Below are 27,572 nucleotides of genomic sequence, written 5' to 3'. Positions count from 1 at the left end.
TGGCAGTAGGTGGATGCCTAGGACAAAGTGATCATGAGATGATAGGGTTTTATGTTCAAGGTGAAGTGAAGAGGGTGGTTAGCAGGACAGTAGCATTAAATTTCCAGAGGGCAGACTTTGAACTCTTCAGAAGGCTGGTTGGCAAAGTCTCATGGGAGACAGTACTTAAGGGCAAGGGAGCTTTCCTTTTCAAAAAGGAAATCCTAGCAGCTCAGGAGAAAGCCATCCTCATGTTCTGGAAAAAAAGCCGGCAGGGGAGAAAACCAGCTTGGTTGAACAGAGAGATCTTGAGTGATATCAAGAAGAAGAGAAATGTTTAGGGGCTCTGGAAGAGGGGACAGGCCTCTTGGGTGGACTACAGGAGGGAAGTGAGATTGTGTAGAGAAAAAATCAGAAGGGCTAAGGCTCAACTAGAAATCAGATTGGCAAAGTCTGTGAAAGATAACAAAAAATCCTTATATATATATATAATCCTTCTATTATATAAATAATAAAAGGAGGACTAGGGAGACCATACAGTCCCTATTGGACGCAGAAGGAACAACAGTGACAGGGGATGAGGAAAAGGCTGAGGTACTTAATGCCTTCTTTGCCTCAGTCTTTAATTGTAAAGAAAGTTGTTCCCTCTGTGTACAAACCCAGGAGATAGAGGAGCAAAATGAGGCTCCCGTGATCCAAGAGGAAGTGGTCAGAGCCTTGCTAGCCCAACTAGACACCCACAAGTCCATGGGGCTGGATGGGATTCATCCAAGGGTATTGAAGGAGCTGGCAGATGTGCTGGCCAAACCCCTTTCCATCATCTTCCAACAGTCCTGGAAGACTGGGGAAGTTCCACTGGACTGGAGGCTGGCTGATGTTGTGCCCATCTACAAGAAGGGTTGCAGGGAGGACCCAGGAAACTACAGGCCTGTCAGTCTGACCTCAGTGCCAGGGAAAGTCATGGAACAGGTGATCTTAAGTGCTATCATGAAGCACATGCAAGAGAACCGGGTGATCAGGACCAGCCAACATGGGTTCACAAAAGGCAGGTCTTGCCAAACTAACTTGATCGCCTTCTATGACAAAGAGACTCGGCTGCTGGATGAGGGAAAGGCTGTGGATGTGGTCTTCTGGACTTCAGTAAAGCCCTTGACACAGTTTCTCACAGCATTCTGCTTGAGAAACTGTCAGCCTCTGGCCTGGACAGGCGCACACTCTCCTGGGTGGAAAACTGGTTGGATGGTCGGGCCCAGAGAGTGGTGGGAAATGGTGTGAAATCCAGCTGGAGGCCAGTGACAAGTGGGGTTCCCCAGGGCTCAGTGCTGGGTCCAGCCCTGTTCAATGTCTTTATCAAGGACCTGGATGAAGGCATCGAGTGCACTCTTAGCAAGTTTGCGGACGACGCTAAGCTGGGTGGAAGTGTTGATCTGCTGGAGGGCAGGGAGGCTCTGCAAAGGGATCTGAACAGGCTGGACCGCTGGGCTGAGACCAATGGCATGAGGTTTAACAAGGCCAAATGCCGGGTCCTGCACTTGGGGCACAACAACCCTGTGCGGTGCTACAGACTAGGAGAAGTCTGTCTAGAAAGCTGCCTGGAGGAGAGGGACCTGGAGGTGTTGGTTGACAGCTGACTGAACAGGAGCCAGCAGTGTGCCCAGCTGGCCAACAAGGCCAATGGCATCTTGGCTTGCACCAGAAACGGTGTGACCAGCAGGTCCAGGGAGGTTATTCTCCCTCTGTACTCGGCACTGGTGAGACCACTCCTCGAATCCTGTGTTCAGTTCTGGGCCCCTCACCACAAGAAGGATGTTGAGGCTCTGGAGCGAGTCCAGAGAAGAGCAACAAAGCTGGTGAGGGGGCTGGAGAGCAGGTCTTATGAGGAATGGCTGAGAGAGCTGGGGTTGTTTAGCCTGGAGAAGAGGAGGCTGAGGGCAGACCTCATTGCTCTCTATAACTACCTGAAAGGAGGTTGTAGAGAGGAGGGTGCTGGCCTCTTCTCCCAGGTGACAAGGGACAGGACAACAGGGAATGGCCTCAAGCTCCGCCAGGGGAGATTTAGGCTGGACATTAGGAAAAAATTCTTCACAGAAAGGGTCATTGGGCACTGGAACAGGCTGCCCAGGGAGGTGGTTGATTCACCTTCCCTGGAGGTGTTTAAGGCACGGGTAGATGAGGTGCGAAGGGGCATGGTTTAGTGTTTGATAGGAATAGTTGGACTCGATGATCCGGTGGGTGTCTTCCAACCTGGTTTTTCTATGATTCTATGAACATGTGTATTTGTTACAGTAATAGAATTTATGTTATTGCAATTCTGAATTAATTTTTAGATGCTGCTAAAATTATAATTCCTGTAATAATATAATTATATTTTCTCAGAACTTTACAAGCGTTACATTAAGAGTAAAAATCTTCAGTTTGGATCTTAAAGCCAAGTGATTCCAGTTTCTAAATCCACAGCATAAGATTGCTTCATCTGAAATATCAAGTACCATATACGGAAACTGTTAGCAGGATCTAGAGGCCGGGAGACAGAACTTCTGATCTCTGATCTATTTTTGATTTAACGTGCAGACCTTTCACATTATATAATTCTCTGATTAACACTTGTAAAATAGTGGTTAAAACACATACCTTCCTCAGAAGAGTACAGCAAGAATTTTATCAGATACTTTCCATTAGAAAATTTAATTTTACTTAAGCAAAATATTAACATGAAACTTGTTTGCAGCCACCAAAATTTTTAAAATATTTTACCATAATTAGAAACAGTGGATACAGAGCAACAATACTGAACTAACAAATGACATAGTTTAAATAAAATTTCTTCCCTGCAGAAGCTTCTAACATGTGTGAATGTACAAATGTTCAATATTTTGATAGTGCTTTAATGAACAGAAAAAAGAGGAAACAGTTTGTATACAGTAGAACTAATGAAGCGTATCTTCCTAATGATATCCAGCTAATAAAATCAAAACCAGCTTCCCCTGAACATTCTTCAAGGCATCTTGTCCTAATACCCTCAATGCTTCCCCTTTATATTGCCACAGTACTCTCGGCTCCTGCCCACGTCCTGCCAGCTAAGCAAAAGACAATTCATGTTGTGACCTTTTCCAAGTCACATATGCTAAGCCGCACAGATCACCATTACCACACTCTAAAACTCTTCTCTACTCAGGGCACTAATTAATTTGAACTTTTCCTTTATTCCACACATCAGTTCTAATGATTCCTCTATGAATCTATTAATCAGTGAGACCTCTACCTCTTTGTCATATTCAGGAAAACACGACCAACAGGATGAGGTTTTACTGCTTGTGGTAAGGGGACTGATTAAGGCAGAATAACCATATCAGCCTTAACTGTAGTTCCATTTACTCAAGAAATCTTCCTAAAAATAAACGTATTCTGAGACTAGATGTGCACGGCTGGAGGAGTACAGTGGCGACAGAAAAGGCAGAGCTTTGTTTGTGCCTTACTTCCTATTTGCCAGCACTGGCGTGCTGCAGATTAATATATACAAGAAGCAGGTAAGCCAAGCACACACATGTAATCATGTACAGAAACAAAATCTCTGACACAAGCTGCCAAAAGCAACACAGCAATCAATTATTGAGAACACACTTACAGAACTTGGTATGAATCAGAAGCTTTCTTTACATGTGCTGCACTGAGATGCAAGGAAATAAAAAGAAAGGGAAAAGCAAATATTAAAACGGATTGCAGTTTTAGAGAAGAAAATTGCATGGGGTGACAAAACGAAAAGACTTGAAGTTTTCCCCTGCTACTTTAAAAGGTGTTTACTGTAATTAGGAAAGCTTAAAAGTGAAGAAGCAATGCATCAAAGTTTAAAGAAGTATCTTAATAGGCCAATTGATTTACAGTTCTACAAAAACTGTATTTCAAACTTTAAATTTCCATCTTCTCCTACCTACCTTTATTTATGTATTTGAGAACCGTCAAGACAGAGTTCTAGCAAAGATTAAAGTTAGGTATTTATCTAACATGTACAGACAGTAAGGGTGATTAGACAGGTCACTGATTACAGAGTGACAGAGTTTATTTACTAACACAACTGGGAAAATAATTATACCCACTGCCCACTGATTTTATCAGATGCCTTTCATTTTCTTTAAATCAAACTAACCTACCAGCTTCCGTGGGTTCATGTCCCACAATACTAAATCAAACGAGCAAAAGGCAAACTAATTTAAATTCTTCCTTGCGATTCTGAAGTAATGAGAAATATGCTATACAGTGCATTTTTCTTCCTTTATCACCACAACACTACAATTACCAGGTAATACATAACCTTTACATAATTTGGATTTTATAATACTGTATGCAAATATGACTCGGGATTCATAAGAAAGAGACTGAAGTTTCTTTCTTAGAATTCTTTAGTTGTTCTTAGCACTAAAAATAAAAGAAACATTGCAGCCAGCCTTCATACGACAGGCACATAGAATATGGCTTTTCAGCTTCTGCAACAATTTGCCTCTGTGCCTTACCCACCTCTTTGAATGCCCAGGAAAGAGATGGCAGGTTAATAAGGAATTTCCAAAGTCTATGAGGTACTTGAGCTAAATTAATCCTTTCAGAAGTATTTTTCTACATGTCATCATGATGTTAAAATCAGTGCTCACTGGACCAGAACCACAGATACAAATAATTGAGTAGTCTGTACCAGGAAACGTAACTTTAATTACTCATCTGTCATATTAGCTTTTTAAAAAAACCCATTTAATTACTACTTCTAGTGGGGCAGAACTTATTACATAATATTTAAATATAAAGCATAAATAACTAATTTACCAAGAACTTATTTCAGAAATACATAGCAAAGAGAACTTCATTTTCTCCATACTGGGTCTTTTCCAACCTGGTGATTCTATGATTCTATGGTTTAAATTCTACTTTTTTTATCCAAGTGGAACATTGATTTCCCTAGCTTATTCCCCATTTGAACTGTTGCAAGCTGATTTTAAAGCATATTAATTAATAAAAATAATTCCAGGAAGAACTTATTTAAACTCAAGTAAGTCAAGAGACAACATAAATGGACAGAGAAGTGAGTTGGCCTATCTTGGCTTAATCTACTGCTCCACTTTCCAGAAACAACTAAGGCCAGATGTGAATAATTTTATTAGAAACTGTTCTTTCAGGAAATAATGATTATTTATTTGAAATGAGATTTAGAATTGCATGTTAATGAAATAAACACTTTTTAAACAGGAAGATGGTAGTTCCTTTTCAGGCAGTCATTTATTAGATTTCATGGTTAAGTAGCTGAGATTTGTTGGATACTTATGAACATATGGATTTTTCTGATACACATTATCAATAAAATAAATCAAGCAGTGACCTGAACTTGCTTTTTTATGAAAACCCTCATACAATTTTACAGTGCTTCACTACCCTTCACCTCCAAACAGCACATTTCTTTTACTTAATCTGAAGTTACTCTAACACGGTTACTCAGTTTAAAGCTGACCCACCTATGTCTATATGAGCTACAACTCCCCTGCAAAGAAACTTAATCTAGAAGATCAAGTGATGTCCTAAACTTTGCATTTACTGTATTTCTTGCTGATGAATTTACCAGGTCTTCAAAGTGAAAATCTGAGACTACTGAACACTGGTCTTTTTTTACAAAAGGCACAATTAAGTAAACTTTAATGCAAAATAGCAGAACTACAGCAACCTGAAAATTCAAAATGTGCACAGACTTTCAAATGTTTTATGGACATAATGTAAAAGCCTCAGACAAACACGTCCTTAAAAGAAGAGGTCTTTTGAAGGCTAATAAATAACCGTTATTTTGAAAGGGGCAGAACACTGCTCGAGCATGCAGAATGTAATGTTCTGAGCTCTGATAACAGATACGTTCTGGTGCTATTCCTGTCACCCCAGATCAAAATTGTAATCGTAACAGTGGATTTTTAAAGCTCTATGTGTAAGACAAAAAGGATTTACCCTTATCATGAGAGGAAGTAATTACGTCATGAGGGAAAATATAACTATAAAGAGTTTCCAAGCATTTGAGTATCAGATCCTTAGCATAACAGCAGGGGAGAAAAGTTCTGAATTTGAAGAGGATAAACAGAAGAGAAGATGTTAAAGTCGCCCTTACTTCTAAAAAGAAATTAAAGATTAAAAACATGAAATACACAGGTTATGACATAAAAATAAAATGAGACCTACTGGTACCGGGTTTTGTCCTTCAAAGAGTTTTTTCTTGAATTGCTCCCATTACTAAAATTATCTTCACTCTCTTCAGATTCTAAACTGCGATTGCAGCTCCGAATAGTTTGAAAGATATTGTTTGCTGTTGATTCTTTTTCTGGATTATTTAGACCATCTTGGCCTACCCGTTGCAAGAAATTATCTTGTCCACTATAATCTGAAACAAACTAGAGAGACCTAAAAGATTAGTATAGTAATAAATAGAATATTGTGCCATCTACTTGTTGCCCCTCACCACAAGAAGGATGTTAAGCCTCTGGAGCGAGTCCAGAGAAGAGCAACAAAACTGGTGAAAGGGCTGGAGAACAAGTCTTACGAGGAGCGGCTGAGAGAGCTGGGGTTGTTTAGCCTGGAGAAGAGGAGGCTGAGGGGAGACCTCATTGCTCCCTACAACTACCTGAAAGGAGGTTGTGGAGAGGAGGGTGCTGGCCTCTTCTCCCAGGTGACAAGGGACAGGACAAGAGGGAATGGCCTCAAGCTCCGCCAGGGGAGGTTTAGGCTGGACATTAGGAAAAAACTCTTCACAGAAAGGGTCATTGGGCACTGGAACAGCCTGCCCAGGGAGGTGGTTGATTCACCTTCCCTGGAGGTGTTTAAGGCACGGGTGGACAAGGTGCTAAGGGGCATGGTTTAGTGTTTGATAGGAATGGTTGGACTCGATGATCCGGTGGGTCTCTTCCAACCTGGTTATTCTATGATTCTATGATTCTACTTCTCACTGAAGAATTAAGAGTATTTGGGATATATACTTCCTATTAGTTTCTAATGGGATTTTGTACCTACTTCCAATCCTAAACAGCACAAATCATTGCATAAGGCAAGTAATATCAGTTACAATAACTAGTGAAAAGTGCTTAAAATCCTATCATAATCTTTTCATGTAACAGGCACATTTTTTCTTTCAAAATCAAAATAATAAACCTCAGAGGAATTCCTTCTTTTCACAGAGAGAAGCTTGATGCACTGAACTTCTGAATTTTATTTTTAAGGAACAGAAAATTTTCCAGTTCCTAATGAGTTAAGTGGAAGGTCAGAGCACTTAAGAGAAAATAGTTACATTTTTTAGGATATACATACTTACTTTACCCAGGGTAAAACCATGATCTTCTAGTACTAGTGTTAAGTACTAAGAGTACTTGCTTTAGTACTAATGTTACCACAATATTAAACTAGGTATAAACATCTTAATCTAAACTGCTGCAAAAAACCACAGGAATTCAGCTGAGGTAACGTAAGTGAACAGCCTCGGAATAGTCTGGTTTAGACTCCTTTAATTAGATGATGCCTTCGTATAAAATTATAAATAATATAAAATAAAGCATTGGATGGCTATGAACATGACCTCATAGAATATCAGTCCCATTTACCTCTAAAGTTTCATCCTGGGAGTTATATCGTGGACAGAGTCTGATGAGGCTTGACGCTCCATCCAGAACTTCACAAAGCTCTTTTAAAAATACACCACAAAAAGGAACAACTTTACAGCCTGGAATATTGAGTGCCCGGTTGACCACTTTCCTATATTCAGATGATGACTCATGTTGTGCCATAGCATCTTTCAGACTTCGCATGGTTTCAATATCAGTCTGGTCCATAAACTGCCACATTTTTAAAACTTTTCTTGACCTATTGCAAAAAGAGATCACAACATTTTTGTTAAAAATTTTAAAACAATTTACATATAAGTTCAACACCCACGGCTTATATGAAATGCAGGAAATTATCATCATTACTCAGAAATGAATGAATGAACTCTAGGTCATTATTTTTAAGAAAATTCTGGTTAGTGGATAATTTCCATTGTTTGGTTTCATTAGGGTTTTTTTGTTGTTTTGGGCTGGTTGTTGGGTTTGGTTTTTTTTTTTTTACAATCTCAGACTGACCTTTTTAGAACGTTACCATGATTATATTTCACTTCTGTTCTGGAAACTCCAACTCCAAGTTACATTAGTTCAAGCTGATTAGATAAACCACAACAGCTTTCCCATCTTCTTTTCACGTTTTAAAAACTTCTGTTAAAAAAAAGTGTTTTCTAATCTGGCATATTTAGCAGGCACCAGGAAAACTGATGGTGTCTCCAGAGCATTTTGGAAAAAAAAAAAAAAGAAGCTTTTAGCATGCTTCATTTTTCCGAAAGGAATTATTAGAAAGTCATAGGGTGAGATGATGTGATTTAGCCGTGGATTTCTGCTTAGTCCATTGTTCTCCAGAGACACCTGCTTAACAGAAGCTACAGTGTAATCACTGAAAAGCCATTTAAAAAAAGAGTTGTCAGTACCTTAGCCCTGCCAGAAATTCCATTACAGCATTGTAGTTGCCCATATTCCAGCAGCATTTTGCCACATGTACTAAATATGAGAAGACTTCTCGTTTCTCTTCCATAGAACCTGCAGTCAGGATCAGCCAGGTAACCCATGAGCTCACCTTGTTAAAAAAAAAAAAGACAGTACAGTCAACCAAAGCAATGCCACTTGGAGCATGCATTCATTCATACTTGATAACATGGGGTTTTTTTGTTTCCTCGCATTATGAGGGTATCAGTCAAAATTCTCCTTATACATTCACAGCCAAATCATATATACATTGCAAACACACCTTACACACAGACACTCACGTTACAACAGTTAAATCATTAGCTACTCTATAAATACTTACATTATACAAAACCCCTACCTAATGTAACACATTCTGAATACGCACTCAGGCCACAGAAGAAAATGGACATCTTAAAGTAGCATTGATTTCTCAAATTACCAGAGAGATCCACAGTGTAAATTCTCATTAACATAGCTTATAAATCCCAGCCTCACACTGAATAACCCTTGTTCTTACAACATGGACAGTAAGAGCTGATAAATTGGAATTTTTATTTTCACTTATTTTCATAAAACTGGTAGTTGTGTTTAATGTACAAATTTGCTAATTCCTATATACACTAAAGATTTAAAATAATTCACATTATCTATTTGCAAGATCACAAATTAAGTAAACAAAAGAAACCCCAACACCTTCTATGTGTGACCATAATCATCATTAATGTGTGATTAATTAATGAATCAGAAAAATCTTAGTACCTGACTCTGTATTTAAACAAATAAAAATCAAACATTCATTTTATCAGTATGCAGGTTTTCTTAACAATTTATGTTCCCACAACATCCATAACAACTAGCTATATTTCACATGGAAACCTAATTTAAACCAACTGTTCCATTTTACAATATGATTCCCTGGGGCTTGATTTTTGTCATTGTGTAAACACTTCGGAAGCAACAAACATGATTTGTTTACTGACACTGAGTTCCATCCTTTAGTCCTGAAGGATTTGAGTTTACAGGCAATACCAGTGTGAGGAGAGGCTTATAAAAATTAGAAAATGTTAGTTCACCCCTCAGGGTAAATACACTTTTATTTAAAAAAACTGAGCATGTGAAATACAATGTAAATGCATTAGTAATAACAAGAAAAAATACACAAAAAATATATAGGCCTTCTATTTATGCAAGCCTATACAGACACAGTGTTCCGAGTCTCTCACTCTGGAGGGAGAGCAGTCAAAGAACATGAAATATGTAAGTTATTATTTAATCTTTCCAATGCCCACATCAATCGAGAACCATAAATGAGAAATAGGCAGATAAGAGGTCAAGCCATAGCTCCAATATAAGTAATGCATTGAAACGAAATACAGTAAATAACACCAGAACAAAACAAAATACAACACATTTTTAAGACAGTATTCCAGAAGAAATGAGGTTATAATATCATTCTGTCTTTCATGCAGTGAGGACATATGCAGAAGTGAGTACCACAGGGATGGGGATGATCTAATGGGATTCAAGGAACAGTGGAAAATAGACCCATTAAGAAACAGTGTTCCACCTGTCCTAGCCCTCACAGAACAACGTGGGTATAGAAGGCAACAGCTGGAATAAACACACTCCAAGTCTAATGATAATTGAAAGAAAACAGGTTAACTACTCTTTCTGGTTAGAAAACGTTGGAAAAGACCTTTAAGATCATCAAGTCCAATTGTAAACCTACAGCTGTCAACTCTACCACTAAGCCATGTCCCTAAGCACCATATCTTTTAAATACCTCCAGGGACAATGACTCAACCACTTCCCTGGGCAGCCTGTTCCTGTGCTTGATAACCCCTTCCATAAAGAAGTTTTTTGTAATATCCAATCTAAACCTCCCTTGGCTCAACCTGAGGCCATTTCATCTTGTCCCATCACTTGTTACTTGGGAGAAGAGTCCATCACTCACTTTGCTATGACCTCCTTTCAGGTAGCTGTAGAGAACAACAGGGTCCCCCCTCAGCCTCCTCTTCTCGAGACTAAACAACAGAGCTGAAGGGGCACTTTCCCAAAATTAAATGTGGACCCGAAGCCCAGCTAGGAAATAAAGACAGACTTAATAAGCAGAACTATCAGTTATCCCCTTATAATGCCATGAGGGATTTTTCCTACAGAAGATTTGAAGGTGGGTGATCTGGTTGAATCAACAGGCTTTAAAGGAGCAGAAAATCAAAGCTGAACTGAGGTCACTTCCCAGCTCTGCACTCCCTGAAGATTTTATTCTGCCCAGGCAGGTTGAACCAATGGATCCAAGCACTTTACCACAAACAATAATATTCTAATGCTCTTAAATGCATACTGGAATAGCTTGGGTATGGCACTATTTAAGATGGTTACTCATAACAGCCACAGCTAAAATGTATGATGTAAAACCAACACTAAACTGCAGCTAAGTTGAAGGGACTATGATCTTTGGGAAAAATCATGTATGACAGCTTGGAGGAAACATATATATTAATAAAAACACACAATCATTAAACAATAATCAGTAAACATGCCCTTGAATTTTGTGATTTACTGATAAATACGTGAATAGTCCTGAGTATATCCTCAAAGGTATGACACCATAGGAATCACTGACATTCTCAAATAACTGTATAGCTGCCTATGGATCCCCAAAATACCTGATAATGCATGTACTATATTTTTACTGCCTGGGATGATTAAGCTTCCTCTGCACAGACAGAATCCAAGAAATAACAAAGTTTTCAAGATCTTCATTCAAATGAGAGTTCAGAAGAGGGATTCCTCAGATGCTGGTTATACTTGAGGTAAATGCATCTCACACAACAGGAAAGCAGAGAAAAACACTGCATGTGTACTTACTTCCTCGTGGTTATGAATTCACTTGGAAGTTGAATTCAAAATAGGGTTTCTTTCACTTTGGCAAGAAAGTAGCACAGTCAGTATTTTGGAGTGGCACAGTTTCTCTGTCACTAAAACCAGAAGTAATCTCTACTTTCCAAGGGGGTTTTCTACCAGGGGAAGAGAGCACAGGGAAGCTCCATCCTGGCAGGCTCTGACTTCTGGACAGTCCAGCCAGTAAGATACAGAATGGCACCTCCTCTTCCAGCAGTTCATTCTTGGTTGGCTTGCACAGCTACCTCCACAGCTGCGTCACTCATGAGGATCACCTAACTCGAGGATGAAGTACCATCAGGTAGGCAGCTGCCTAGTTATAAGGCTATCACTGCGGCAGTGTGAGGGCTTCACAGCTCTGGCACTGCCTGAACTATCTAGCTCTGGGACCAGAGACAGCACATCCCAGCCAAAAGAGTGCGCAGTAGTAGCCTTGCCAAGAAGATCAAAATAAATTGCAAGAATTCCTCTGAATGAACAGTAACACTCTTTGGACCAAATTTTTGTTTTAGACATCACTGTATCATCAGATCACAATCTACATATTGGTCTATTAATCATTATTTCTTTAGTTTACTTTTTTCCACACTTGACTTACATAGTTCTGTTTATGTAACTCATTTTAAACCCACTTCAGAACAGAAATCATAACAGCAAACCTATAATTAGATTTCCGCTGTATTGCTGATGAGTCTGAAAAGTATGAGAAAATGTATCCTGGCTTCATTACTATAATCCACATGATTGCAAGACACAAGAAAAGTCATAAATTGAAACATGATCCTCTTAAACAACTTGATAGTAACATCCGTCTTTTCATTCAGATGGACAAAAATGAGTGTCCCTCAGTATTACAACACAGTAGTAAACAAACAAAATCAAATAGATACTTAGCTAAGATGGAAATATTTTTTTGTGTCCTAATATATAGAAACGCTGACAACATTGTGTCAAAATAATTTCAGATATATTCTAATGTAGCCTGATTTGGAAATTTTCAGAGGCATAGGAGCCTCCTTCAAATCTGACTCTGAGCTCACAGGATCTGTATCAGGTATCCAGGCCATGCAGACTGTAGCTGAGCAATAATTTAAAACACAGTAGCACAAAAAGGTCTATCCAGTTTTAGTTTTTTTAAAATAATCTTTTTACATCACCTCTTAATATAGTATTTTAACTACACTAAAATCTATTATTTTCAATAATTTTTTTAATGTTCTTGAGGCTTATCTTTGAGCAAAGTTTTCAAATAAATTCAAGCTAGATATTGCTAATGCAACTGGGAAAGGCATGTTATAAACTCAGCATTAATCTTCAAACACACTGTGAATATTTTTATACCACTGACTGAATCTCGTTCAATATTTCAACTTACTTTTCCTGGAATTTACCACAACTGTAGCAATAACAGACCTTTATTTAGGATAGACAAACTTTCCTTTTGCGGCACATCACCATCACATTCCCAAAAGGTTCCAGAGATTTCTGTTCTGATTTTCAGATTCCACTTTTCATTTGTATTTTTTTTAAAAAGGCAATTACATAGCAAAGTTCCTATAACTCATCCATCAGAATTAATAGCTGCAATATATTTTTTAAACATAAGTTAAACAAACCCACCCTAAACTTTTAAACATGCAAGATCTATATCAATCACACAAAAACCAATATAAGCAAATAACATGAGCCTGTGCTTTTGATTACCTGATCACCGAACCACAACTGATTTAAAGTGTTGTCTATATATGAAGGCAAAAATCTCCCAGTTTGTCAGTGACAGGACATAGCTCATTACTGATGCTCAGCTGTTTTTACTAATAAAATATGAAGGACATAAAAGAGAAACCCATGATGGAACTTGATCCTCAAGGTATGGCACATGGCCTTGAAGTCCTTACAAGTGTAAACTACAGGACTGTCTACCATTTACTCTGTGGGAATCCTGCTCCATGCAGTACACAGTACAAAACAACACCTCATGCATGCTCAGTTATTAACTGCATCCCTAAATTTGTTACAGATTTACTTTAGTTCTTTTCTTCTTTAAAGTCTTCTAACACTCAAGATAATAATAATTCTTATATATATACATAATTATTTGCTATCCTTTAAACAGCTGCTAGAGAATGTATTTGCAATTTTTTTTTAAAGGGAATTAATTTATGTTTTATCTTTTAGCAGAATGTAACTACCGTGGCAGCACCAAGGGAGAAAACTACCAAGAATCTCTACCTGAAAAGCCCAGTGTTTCGTAATTTGTACTGCTTTACATTAATTTTCCCAGCTCTTAAGTTTAAAAGGATTTTACAGCAATTCCCAAGTTATGTACTTAAGTGGGTGATGCTACACGGAAGAAATTATGTCTTCTATTTTTATATTGCATTTTTTAGAAACTTCATCATACTCAAGAGATGCAGCTTTCAGAAGTTAAATTAGCAAACACAGTCATGTACCTGAAGTTTAACACTATTGCTAGCAAGCAAAATAAAATCTTTCGGCTTACCACCAAGTATGATTACAGTCTATACCTTCTCTAATACCTAAAATATAAAAATTAGGCAGGAAAATCTTTCAATAATAAATTGTAACTGACCTAACTACTGCCTGCAGTGGAGCAAGAAAGCAAGCGATATTAATACTGAAAAAATAAAGTATGAGTATGAGAAGTCTCTGAGTACAAAACAAGAAGTGGATTTTCCAGGTGCCTAAAGAATAAGCACGACAATCTGTAACTCATTTAAACATGCCATTCTGGTTTTCATGGTTTTGTTAGATAAAATCAAGAAATTAAAATAAGATCTGAAGAACATGAAAAATCCATGTAAAAATTAATGCAAGAGGGTAAAACATGCATTTTCTTTCTGAAAAGCAGGACTCTTAGTATATCAGTGCACCTAGATTTCTCCCTCTTAAAACAAATCAATCTACCTTTCAAACATTATGAAGTCCTTCTAAAAGTAAAAGTGCTGTTGAGGGAAATTCTTCTTATAAAACTATAAAGAGCAAATTCATATCTATGAGGCATTTTAAAATGCAAGCAGTATGCAGCATTAGCACTAATATCTGGCTATCAGAAGTCCCTTTGCACTACTAACTGTGCACAAACCCATCAGTGCACACTGATGAATGTAAGCATCAGAGTATATAACAGAGAATTGGTTTATTTTACATAGTTTAAATAAAGTTCCATTATTAAAATTTTTGAGCTTTTCATATAATATGCAACATAATATTCAGATGCACTTTTAAAATCTGAGCATTCTAAATTGCATATCTTACGAACAGATGGTTCGCTTTACACGCTTGAGTGAAATTATATAACCTTACAAAGAACATTTACCATTTAAAATCTGATTAAACAGTATTCCAAACAAGGACTGGAAACAGTTTGATATTTGTACAAACACAATCTTTTTGAAAGTATTATGCAAGCCCATTTAGGCATAGCAAAAAAAATGCTGAACTAAGAGACAGAGTGGAATATTTATTTACATTCCATTATTTCAGTAAAATGATATGTCTCTGTTTTGCTGGTGGGGATTTAAATTAGTGTTTTGAATGAACATTGAAGAAAACTTACACATTTAAACATTAAAAATAAAACTATCGCTATTATTCAGTCTCCTAAATAGCCACATTTTTAATTAATGAATATAAGAATGACTTGGGGAATGATGAAACCACCCTAATAGCAATGGAACAGTTCAAACATTTCTACCTTCTTCTCTTATTTTTTGGCAACTCAGTCTGTCAAAAAGATCACGTTATATACTGAACCTCTTATTTTGCATTTTCAGTTCCATTGTGGGCCTATATTCCGACAACTGTTTGAACGATCTTTCTATCTGGTGTAACTTTCAATCTAAAACATCAAAATTGCTTTCTACATGTATTTCAGCATGGAAAATTACATGCTTTATTTTACGTTTATATTGCTTTCTTTTACTAGCAGCTGTGGCCAGAAAGATCAAGTTGCAAGAGACTCTTCTCAACTTTATTCAAAGCAATGCTTGAAATAATTTGAAATGTTTACATAAACATACATGTTCTAAACAAACATGTATATTGAACCTATGTTTCTGTGGTTGCTTTGCTGGTGAGAGGCAGAAGAGTGGCTGGAAGTAAAAAAGATGAATGTGCAAGAGTCTGGGAGGGTAAAGATACAGAAAACGTATGGTATGATATTAAGTAAAGACCACATCACATTTGAGGTAAAGAAGGAGGATGAAGTCATAATAGCCTACAAGATTCAGAGAAAGAACTAAATCAAGACAAGAAAGGCATAGTATGCAACAAGGGGAGATGGAAGAAGTTTATATTGTTACAGTTTTCAGGGTCCTAAAACACACTTAGGTACCATTTTCCTAACCTCCTTCCAGCTACCAGGGCTCTGCTATATCTGCAGAACATCTCTCATAGAATCACAGAATCCTTGAGGTTGTAAAATACATTTAAGATCATCAAGTCCAACCACTGACCTAGCAAAACCAACTCTACCACTAAACCACATCCGTAAACACTGTGTCCTCTAAATACCTCCAAGGACGGTGACTCAACCACTTCCCTGGGCCGCGTGTTCCAGTGCTTGATAACCCTTTCAATGAAGAAATTTTTCCCAATATCCAGTCTAAACCTCCCCTGGCTCAACTTGAGGCCATTTCATCTAGTCCTATCGCTTGTTACTTGGGAGAAGAGACCAACACCTACCTCGCAATGACCTCCTTACGCATAGTTTTAGAGAGTGATAATGTCTTCACTCAGCCTCCTCTTCTCCAGACTAAAAAACAACAGTTCCCTCTTCACTCAGCCTCCTCTTCTCCAGACTAAAAAACAACAGTTCCCTCAGCAACTTGGTGCTCCAGACCCTTCACCAGCTTCATTGCCCTTCTCTGGATACTCTCTAGCACCTCAATGTCCTTCTTGCAGGGAGGGGCCCAAAACTAACTGACTACTCAAAGTGCATCCTCATCAGCACCTAGTACTGGGGGATGATCACTTCCCTGGTGCTGTTGGCCACACTGTTTCTGATACAAGCCATGATGCTGTTTGGCCTTCTTGGCTACTGGGCACACTGCTGGCTCATGTTCAGTGGGCTGTCAAACTCTACCGCCAGGTCCTTTCCTGTCAGGCAGCTTTCCAGACACTCTTCCCATGCCTGTAGCACTGCACGGGGTTGTTGTGGCCCAGGTGCAGGACCTGCCATTGAGCATTGTTGAACCCCACACAGCTGGCCTCAGCCCATGGATCCAGCTGGTCCAGATGCCTCCACAGAGCCTTCCTACCCTCAAGCAGATCAACACTCCCGCTCAACTTTGTGTCATATCCAAACTTACTGAGGGCACACTCTATCCCTTCATCCAGGACACTGATACACTGATAAACACATTAAACAAAACTGGCCCCAGAACTAAGCTCTGGGGAACACCACTTGTGACCGGCTGCCAAATGGATTTAACTTCATTTACACAACAATTTGGGCCTGGCCATCCAGCCAGTCAAAAGAGAGTCAAAACACTCCCACGGCTTTATACATCCATGAAAACTAAACTTCTGGTAGTCAGTGAGCAGAGAGCAGACAAATATATATAATTACTATTACTACTACGGCTATTATTATGTGCACAGTCTTAGAGAACTCAAAAGCCAATAGTTTTGCAAAGCTAGATATTACTATATTTCACATGCCTCCTCCCACACCAGCCACTAATTCAGAATCAGCTTTTAATTACATTCAGTAACAGGAAAGAGTATCTGTATTTGGTTTGATCTACTGTATTGCTCTTACAGCACTCCATGATCAATTCAATACTATTAGTAGCAAATGAAAGATGAGCTGTCTTGCTAATGAGTACACATTGTGCCCAAGTCCCCACCATCAATATAGCTGCAGTTTGAATCAAACCTTTAAAGACTACATGCTTTATTTATAGTTGGTGATACTGAATATGTGTAGCTCAAAATCTTCATGATAAATAAAAATTGAATAGCAAAGTAAGTTCAAATTATCTCCGTACATGTGGCACGTGTACATAGTAATCTACACGCTTTCTGCAGTGCAGTCCATAATCAGAGTGATTTGGTGATAACTTTGGTCTACATCTCATCCTCCTATGGTTATCCACCATATTTAACTCTTCTGGTTTCAAATCCACTGCATTTACTCCACATGTTGAGAAGTTCCCTAATTCTTTGATTATTTTTTGATTTAACTTTAGCTTTACAAACTATTTTTTAAACAGTAGTGACCAAGCTATCTATAGCAGCATTTTAGAAGCTATTTAAACATCAGTGGCAATCTCCACCTTGACTATCATCGTTCTATAGGAAAGTGAAACCTGAAAAAACACACCTACATACGTAAACATTACACATCTTTAGTGACTGGACCACTTTTCACATGAACTTTTATCTGTCGGAAAACTCCACCAGAGACAGTAAATCCTGCAGACAAACTGCAACACTAACAGACCATAAGATTCTTATTTTCCTGTGAATATTTTAGTGCCCTGTCAATTTCTGTACAGACTTGAGAGCTCAAATGACCGGAAACTTTTAGAATACAACTTAAACCCAAGAATGTATTCCATCCCATTTTATGGGATTCAAGCAGACCATTCATGACTGACCTTTTTCCCAACACATTTTTTGAAACAAGTTATTAGGCATACAAGGTTTTTGTCATGGCAGTCACCTTGATCAAAACAGCAGGGAATAAACTGATACTTGGAAAACCATGACAAGAAAAAGACACAGGGAAATACCTAATGTGTGAATCTCATCTACTGTATGTTATAACCATGCTCTCTTAAACAAAGTCAGTTTCTGTTTCCCAGCCTCAGCAGCACAGGATTTGCCAGTTGAATACTTGTGCTTCATGTGCTTCATTCACGGAGTGCTTGACAGTAGATGTAATCCATGCTATCCATCTTTCCTGCCTTTACAGTACTTACTACTACATTTATTTTTCTCCTATCATTCTTGACAGTGAAAAAAAGTATACACGAAGGGGGTCTAGAGTTCTATAATTTCCATCTTCTGTGAATATTAATAAGGGTAATCGATTTTTCCAGTCTTCATTGTTTACTTTTCTAAGAACTTCATGCATGAGAAATAAAAGCCACTCAGTTGTTGAGGGAAAGGCTGTGGCTGTGGTCTTCTGGACTTCAGTAAAGCCCTTGACACAGTTTCTCACAGCATTCTGCTTGAGAAACTGTCAGCCTCTGGCCTGGACAGGTGCACACTCTCCTGGGTGGAAAACTGGTTGGATGGCCGGGCCCAGAGAGTGGTGGGAAATGGTGTGAAATCCAGCTGGAGGCCAGTGACAAGTGGGGTTCCCCAGGGCTCAGTGCTGGGTCCAGCCCTGTTCAATGTCTTTATCAAGGATCTGGATGAAGGCATTGAGTGCACTCTTAGCAAGTTTGCGGACGACACTAAGCTGGGTGGAAGTGTTGATCTGCTGGAGGGTAGGGAGGCTCTGCAAAGGGGTCTGAATAGGCTGGACCGCTGGGCAGAGTCCAATGGCACGAGGTTTAACAAGGCCAAATGCCGGGTCCTGCACTTGGGGCACAACAACCCTGTGCGGTGCTACAGACTAGGAGAAGTCTGTCTAGAAAGCTGCCTGGAGGAGAGTGACCTGGGGGTGTTGGTTGACAGCTGACTGAACAGGAGCCAGCAGGAGCCAGCAGTGTGCCCAGGTGGCCAACAAGGCCAATGGCATCTTGGCTTGCATCAGAAACGGTGTGACCAGCAGGTCCAGGGAGGTTATTCTCCCTCTGTACTCGGCACTGGTGAGACCACTCCTCGAATCCTGTGTTCAGTTCTGGGCCCCTCACCACAAGAAGGATGTTAAGCCTCTGGAGCGAGTCCAGAGAAGAGCAACAAAACTGGTGAAAGGGCTGGAGAACAAGTCTTACGAGGAGCGGCTGAGAGAGCTGGGGTTGTTTAGCCTGGAGAAGAGGAGGCTGAGGGGAGACCTCATTGCTCCCTACAACTACCTGAAAGGAGGTTGTGGAGAGGAGGGTGCTGGCCTCTTCTCCCAGGTGACAAGGGACAGGACAAGAGGGAATGGCCTCAAGCTCCGCCAGGGGAGGTTTAGGCTGGACATTAGGAAAAAACTCTTCACAGAAAGGGTCATTGGGCACTGGAACAGCCTGCCCAGGGAGGTGGTTGATTCACCTTCCCTGGAGGTGTTTAAGGCACGGGTGGACGAGGTGCTAAGGGGCATGGTTTAGTGTTTGATAGGAATGGTTGGACTCGATGATCCGGTAGGTCTCTTCCAACCTGGTTATTCTATGATTCTATGATCTCCAGCTGCAGTAGAGTTTCTTGTTGTGTACCTGAATTAAAGGTCAAAGCACTCACTAAAGCAAAACAAGGCAAGGTGAGCAGTTACCTTGGTCACCAGAGGTAAACTAATTGTGCCTCCTCCATAATACAGAGGACTTGGTCCACTGACACCCCGAGCAGACACTGACATTGTGACAACTATGTTCAGACTGTTGCAGGTTAAAAACAAATTGTATGGTTCTTCAGGCAAGGCGTAAGCAGGCTGTAGAAACCTTGCCACAAAGGCAGTAACAACGAAAGTCTCCTAAACATTTAAGTTACCCTTAAGGTTACCCTGCCTTTAAAGCAGGAATAGAGCTCCTATTTCCCCCCTCCAAACAAAAAAAAAGAAAAATCAGGCAAGGCCCACAAATTAAATTTATACCACCTATCGCTATGTGCTTTTTTGCATCATCACTCGGTAACACTAAGATACTAGTTAATGTCTCTCTGGCCAAAAGCCTATTCAACCTTTGTCAAGGAATGAGATCATACAACCTTGGACCTGAAGCTCAACCACAACTTTTCTCCTTGCATGTTAAGTTACTCTTGATGTAGATTTCTCACTATACGCTTCTTAACTTGGTTTCTGAATTTTTAATCCTTTTTACTCTTTCCAGCTTCACTCAATAGGCTCACAATGCTGTGCTCTGAGAACAAGAGTATCTGACAAAAATGCTTTTCCATTGTCATGTTAACAGACTCAATAGTTTCAGAAACCTTGCAAGACGCTCACAATGCTAAACCAAGCTACAGATAAAATGAAACACTAAAGTCAGCAAAAGCTCCAGCTACTGTCAACCTGACTTCCTACATAAAAAAAAAAAATTAGGCAGCATTCCTGGTGGATCAGCAACATTAATGCAATCACTGTACGACTTCCAGTACTTTAAGCTGAAACACCTTACCCAGGTAATAAAGCAAAAGAAAATCCACGTTACAGGCTTCATCCAGTGTTAGACAGTATGCCGACTACTGCATTTTTCTACAAATGAGAATTGAGTAGGAAAAATAACAGCAGTTATTTAGTGCACATTCAGCTGTGCTAATTGTTTTCCAGTACGGTTTTTACCTACTGCAACTGATCTTTTATTCAGTTCTGCATTCTTCATAGACCATATATCTGTCAAATGCTTAAGGCTGACAACTCACCATAAAGTGCTTTCTCCTGTGTAAGTCCTTTCTATGCCTTTTAGACCCCATTCAGGTCTAAATATTGTAATTAGCATTAGCTACGGTAACCAATATTAAATGGAAAAGTTTAAATAGATTATTAGAAGATATTAATATCCTCTATGTATCTCACCAGTTAGAATATTTAAATCATTCACACCTAGAAAACAACAGTTTTGTAACAGTAAACACATTTAAAGTATAAGCGAATCAGGTAATGTTTCCCAATATCTATCACTTAATCTTGCACTCTGCAGGCAAAGAGAGTTTACAGCTTCAGTCATGAACAGGAATTCCTGGGAGTTACTGGAATTCAATCGGTAAATAATACTAGTAAAATTTACCTCAATAAGATCCTTTTTTTTACTGTTTTTTCAATTAAACTCACTTTTTAAAAGATATTTTAATAATTTGAAAATATTTTAATCTTCATTATTTTTAATTATTAATTTATTTTAGAATACTCCTGCAGCCCTCATTCAATCTAGACTTCCATGAAAATGTCAGTATTTTTTCACTAAATAAATACATTCTTTTGTGTCACAAACCAGCAATTATTGACTGTAATTTAAGCAAGCGTTATAAAGTGTCCCTCATTAATATGTAGTAAGCATCTGAAAATTACTAAAAAGCATACTGCTTTATGAAAAATCCTCTAGATACTGCAATTGCTCATAGAACAGAACAATGGCATGAAATTATTTTTTCCCATTATGCATCAGAAGCCTGTCATACTAAAATTCGTTCTGGCTCCCACATTATAAATACACTTCAGTATTTCTATAGGCAATGCCAAAAAAAATCAGCAAGTGCTCACTGCCTTTTGCCAACAAAAGCATGACTCTCTGCACAAGAATTTTCTTGGCCTTTAAAAACAAAGACATTTTCAAAGTTCATGCTTGTGATTGGCTATGGCAACTGATATATTCCAACATAAGATAAAGCAGATAGCAAAATACTGATTTATTACAAGCAGTAAATATTGTACAATAACTCACTTTAAACATATAATACCTATGTTTAAAAAACAGTTATTCCAGATTATACTTAAAATAATCCATTGCACTACATAGTATATAACCTATGCACTGGATATTCAGGAATTAAATACAATTGTACAAAAAATTATCCTGTAGCATTAGCAAAAAAATAATGCTAGATTACAAAACTGCAGAGTCACAAAACTCTACCACAGAGAGGCAATATTGACTGTTTTACCAAAAGGCAACTACTATACTACAATTCTCATTGATATGGAAGAGTCTCATAGTCATTAATGACGAGTGCTTCACCATCTACCAGCTCTTCACTCCTTTGATTGTTCAGTGTCTAAACATATGACGGTCAATCTAATTTGTACAGCTAACTGCAAAATGGCCTAGCAAACTGCTGCAGCATTGTGCCTCACCTGGTCATGCTGGAAACACCAGCACAAAGGAGGACCCTAGCTGAAACAGAGGCTAGATTCCTCTCCAGCTGTGCACCATCCACCTTGTTTTCCTAAACACAATAACTATAGCTAATTTAAATACTTTTTAGGCTCTGTAAAAGACTGAATATTGCAGTTCCAACTTTTATTTATGTTCCTATAACAGAATTAAGTGAGAGAAGCCAACATATTTACACTGTTTTAGTTCCTAAATCTCAATAACATGCAAGAAACAGAAATACTGTGAAACACACTAAATATTCAGTCACTGGTTCATATTTGCCCAGGAAGTTTCTTGTGGTTTAATACATATTCTACTCTATTTATTTAATTTTGTGCTGTTCTTTTTGATACCCACACAAGCCTCATCTCTTTTAAAGCACAAGAATGCAGTGTATACAAACTAAAAGTGCATAGAGAGAGACGGAAGGAAAGGAAAGAAAGGAAAGGAAAGGAAAGGAAAGGAAAGGAAAGGAAAGGAAAAAGGAAAGGAAAGGAAAGGAAAGGAAAGGAAAGGAAAGGAAAGGAGGAAAGGAAAGGAAAGGAAGGAAAGGAAAGGAAAGAAAGGAAAGAAAGGGAAGGAAAGGAAAGGAAAGGAAAGGAAAGGAAAGGAAAGGAAAGGAAAGAAAGGAAAGGAAAGGAAAGGAAAGAAAGGAAAAGGAAAGGAAAGGAAAGGAAAGGAAAGGAAAGGAAAGGAAAGGAAAGGAAAAGGAAAGGAAAGGAAAGGAAAGGAAAGGAAAGGAAAGGAAAGGAAAGGAAAGGAAAGAAAGGAAAGGAAAGGAAGGAAAGGAAAGGAAAGGAAAGAAAGGAAAGAAAGAAAGGAAAGGAGAAGGAAAGGAAATGGAAAGGAAAGGATAGGAAAGGAGGAAGGGAAAGAAAGGAAAGGAAAGGAAAGGAAAGGAAAGGAAAGGAAAGAAGGAAAAGAAAAGGAAAGGAAAGGAAAGAAGGAAAGGAAAAGGAAAGAAAGGAAAGGAAAGGAAAGGAAAGGAAAGGAAAGGAAAGCAAGGTATTGTTCCATTTTTTCTGCAGATAAACCTGAAGTTTTATTTAAGAGTATTTTTTGTTTTGTTTGGGATTGCTTTGGAGTGGTTTTTTTTTTTTTTGGGCAGCTTTCTCAATCCTTGATCAATTTGCTATTAAACTCATCAGAAAATAACCTTACTAAATAAAGTAAAATCTTAGTAAAGAACTCATGATTTGGCTTATGGAAATGTGTCGTGCCAAATGACACTTCTCTGTATAACATCATTCAAGAGACACACAGTGATTAAATAAATAAATCAATCATGCAGATTAGTGTAGTTATATTATACAGAATACAGAAACTTCTAGTTTATAATACTTCTGTGCTGACTCCTAAGATCATGCTTAGTCTACAAAAATCCAAAACAAATAATTAAAACTCCAGCTCCTGAACAAAATAATAAACTGACTGGGAGTATATCCCATGTTGTCAGAATAAATATAAAGAAATGCAAGTCTTTAATTTTTCTCTTCCTGTTTAGTTTACAATGTGGAAGAAAAAACTGGGTTGCTGTTTTCCAAACTCACTGAGCAAATCAGTCACATAACTCCTACTAAATTTGCTGGAAGTTAGTTAGCTAGACCCCCCTAGTCATCTTAAGTTGTGTTTTAAAAATCTGTCATCACAGCTAAATTCAGCTCTGAGAGATAAAGGAAATAACTAATCCATGAATCAGGTAATAACCCTTATGAGAAATACTTTAAAATTTTGTCTTACCTCATTAAACCTTGTCACAAGATCTTCTACAGTATTATGTTCACCACTGGGGGAAGAAAGAATAGTAGCAGATATGGAAGCTTTAACAGATGGCAGCTTGCTCTGACATTCAGCATTACCCAGATCCCTGGTTAAAAAGCAGAGGTAGTCGATGGGTAAGACTTTCCGGTAAAGCTCCTGCTCCTGCTCTGTCAGAATGCTGGCAACCTCCTCCGGGAACTGGATGAGGTGCTGCAGTTCAATCAACTCTTTGCTGATACCAGCCACATTGGAGGGAAAGATGCTGGAGCCAGCCATAGACGTACACGCTTGACGTTCTAAAATGAAACAAAAAAAAATATTTATTAGGTTTCACTTTTAACTCTTGGACTGGGCTGTTTAAAAGCAAGACAACTGTTGGGTTTTTTTTGTTTTGTTAAACTGTCGATTCATTTACTCAGCAGTACACTAACTACTTCATATTCAAACAACCCAATATGCTATTTAATTGGGTTCATTCTGCAGATGTCCATAAAACCACCCGGTATTAGCTAGATAGCTGGTAACCGTGGCTTCTGAGATTGTTAAGCTACCTGTCAAAATGTGCTTGCTTCCTCACTTATCCAAACACCTGCTTCAGTCACCTGCTGTCTTGTCAATGCTACAAATAACAGAACCGTCTGGGCAGGGTCTGAATCTATTTTGCCTCCATGTGAGTCCGCAGCACAGAGGGGTTGAAGGCCTTGACTAGGGCACAGGGACTCTACTGTCATAAGAAAAAAATGTACAATGATCACATAAAACCCATTTTCTTCCCATTCCTCCTCCTGTAAGATACAATTTATCTGAGCTCACTGCATAATGAAACTAAATGTCCAAAGTTGCAAAACATCTTTAATTCCTCTGTGAAAATGTATATATTTGGGAGTATGCATGTTTTATCCATTATTACAAAAGATTCATAGTAGTTTTATAATATCCTAGCAGTGGTGTCTCTTGAAAAAAAAACTTTTCCTAAGAAGGAAGAAGCCAAGCTTTGTAAGAACATGTGGGAAGCCTGAAACATCAACACAATGATTCCAAAACAGTGAGTATGAGTCTTCTGACTAGATTAAGTTTAGAATGAGTTCTCTTAGCAATAATTTTTCAAGAATTACAGAAGAATTAAGAATTATAAACAGTCATAGCAGTATATTCTGTACTCATCTTCCTTCCCAGGAAAAAGAGTTTATTATTTTGCATTGCTTCACAAAATTTCTTTAGACATTTTTTGCACACATAATGGACATACACTCCAGAATTATCTTTGACTTCAATTTTTTTATAGCAATAAACTCTCATTTCATAGAGTGAGCAAATATCCGTTCTGTTCCCAAAAAAAACCCCCACAAGTTCATAATGACTGATTCCAATTCATCCTTTTATAAGCATAAAATGTGCTACATGAGTTTTCCCTTGTTACATTCATTTTATGCAAACTCTATTATCAATCAATGAGAAGTTAAAATGACAGAAAATTGCCTTTTATTAATACATTCTACTAAAAAGCAAAAGATAAATTATAGCAGCCCTAAATAATGCCTTTGGGCTAACAGAACCTGTTGAGAAGTTTTTAAATACATAAAAGGTTTCTGAAAGAGATAAAGAGTAATTGTTTCAGTATCTAGACTGGCAAGAAAAAAAGTAATGGATTCAATTTGCAATGGTTACATAGTGGACCAATTTAACCAGTTACACAGCAGGGAACACATAACTTCAAGGATAGTGAAGCAGTGCTATAGGATTTCTGCAGATATCAAGAAACCTTTGTCATTGAAACAGCTGCCAGAAAGATCAGTGAGGAAAGACAGTTAAGAAAACTGTGTTGACTTGTTGATCCTATTTTGTGCAGCAGATGAATCACAGTGAGCTTCTGGGCTTACTTTCAGACTTGTTTGCTTTCTGCCTAAGCCTCCAACACTGTCTTCAACCTGCGCACAACACTCATGAAAGATTTCATAAGAAAAAGCTCTTCAAGTTGACCTGCACTGCTCTTGACTTTGTAGCAAAACATAAGCTTATGCCAAAACAAAAAAAATTGCAAAATATAATGTTCACTTTACACTAGAAGGGTTGTATAGTTGCACAGTGCTTTGCACATAGGAACTGAACTCTCACTGCCACAGCCAGCATGGTCTCAAAATGAGGAGGATATGGAAAGCAGGACAAAAACATCTGCTACCACTTATTTGTTCCCTAGAGGTCACAGTGCCTTGTTGAGTCTCCATGCATGACAGCTCTTCTCAAACACTTTCTTGGGAAATATAAGGTGCCCTGCCAGCCAGGAGAAGGCAGGTGTACAGCCTGTACCAGTCTCCTGTGCTTCATTGCTGAAACTGAGGGTGTACAGGTTGTGTCTCTGTTGTCAGTTTATTTCAGATCACAAATGCACTTTTGAAGTATATCTCCCAAACATCCTCACTTACTGTGTTTTAGTTTACTGTTTTGGAGCACATAAGCAAGATCCTTTTCAGATGAAAATGCACAAGATGATCTCCCAGAAGGCAACTAACAGATCCTAATTGCTAACAAGCTGTAGCTGTCAGAGGCATCTGAGCTCTGAAAAGGACATCAAGGTCAGGAGAGGACAGTTGGACCAAACAGCTCAGATCGTGGCTTGGCTGCAGAAGATCACATAATGCAGGTGACAAGACAGCAAGAAGCACGGACAATGCAATGACACAGAAATACTGGTGCTTTGCAAATTCAACATTGTTGGGTAATTACAGTTATAAACACCTTTTATCTATCAGTACAGTATAAAAGGAAAGCGTAGCTCAGTGATGAGCACCCAATCCCATAGCGGCTGATGGAAGAGAGATAACATGCAAGTGAAGATGAGCTGTTCCCTAATGCACCGCTTGCTGATGAGTTTTAGGGATGCACTCTCAAGAATTCACCTTCTCCATTACAATATCAACCACAAAACCCACCTACATTCACACTTTGAACAGATCTATATGTCACATTGTCTCAGAACTTCAGCTTTGCTCAAAGACCTCAAAAAGTGGCAAAGGTTGATGACCCTATTGCACACTGCCTTGCCTAACTATAATCACCCTTCAGGCTCCACATATCTAAACAACACTGAATACACTGAAGTGACCAGAGGTAAGAATGTGACTCCACAGTGTACACCCAGACTGCCAGAAAGTACTAGAAATACCTCACTTGGATTTTATTTCACTAGACTGAATGCCCATCGATCAAGTCCAGCAGAAAGCTCATGCAGGGATTCCAAGAGTCTACCAATGAAACTACTCAAGAGACAGTATCATCTTCTGTAATGACGGCTTCACAAGCAAGCTTCATTCTATCAGAAAAATGAAGCTGTCAAAAAGAAAACCTTTTTGTGGAAGCTAAGCCAAGATGATTCAAGTCACAGTCTAAACAAGATCAGCCATTGGTATTGCTGGATTTGGAAGATAAAAAATAAAGCTCCTCA

The 27,572-nt window shown here is 38.6% G+C and overlaps 1 protein-coding gene across 3 annotated transcripts in view; it reads right to left on the bottom strand.

The window, feature by feature from the left end:
• The window catches only part of PLCE1 (phospholipase C epsilon 1), a 153,993-nt gene that overhangs the window by 38,368 nt on the left and 88,053 nt on the right, over positions 1–27,572 (bottom strand). For 2 of the 3 annotated variants that reach the window (XM_069864034.1, XM_069864033.1), the window contains exons 4-8: positions 24,110–24,426; positions 8,501–8,646; positions 7,590–7,848; positions 6,181–6,389; positions 3,605–3,646 (exon numbers count right to left, since the gene is read on the bottom strand). In XM_069864034.1, coding sequence (XP_069720135.1) covers positions 3,605–3,646; positions 6,181–6,389; positions 7,590–7,848; positions 8,501–8,646; positions 24,110–24,426 — 973 coding nt within the window. The remainder of the gene's footprint in view (positions 1–3,604; positions 3,647–6,180; positions 6,390–7,589; positions 7,849–8,500; positions 8,647–24,109; positions 24,427–27,572) is intronic. The other variant, XM_069864035.1, reaches the window with a different exon arrangement.

This window comes from Phaenicophaeus curvirostris, chromosome 9, assembly GCF_032191515.1.
Source record: "Phaenicophaeus curvirostris isolate KB17595 chromosome 9, BPBGC_Pcur_1.0, whole genome shotgun sequence".
Classification (NCBI taxonomy): domain Eukaryota; kingdom Metazoa; phylum Chordata; class Aves; order Cuculiformes; family Cuculidae; genus Phaenicophaeus; species Phaenicophaeus curvirostris.
Note: the sequence above shows the minus strand (reverse complement) of the source record. Positions and strands in the feature narration are given on the sequence as shown.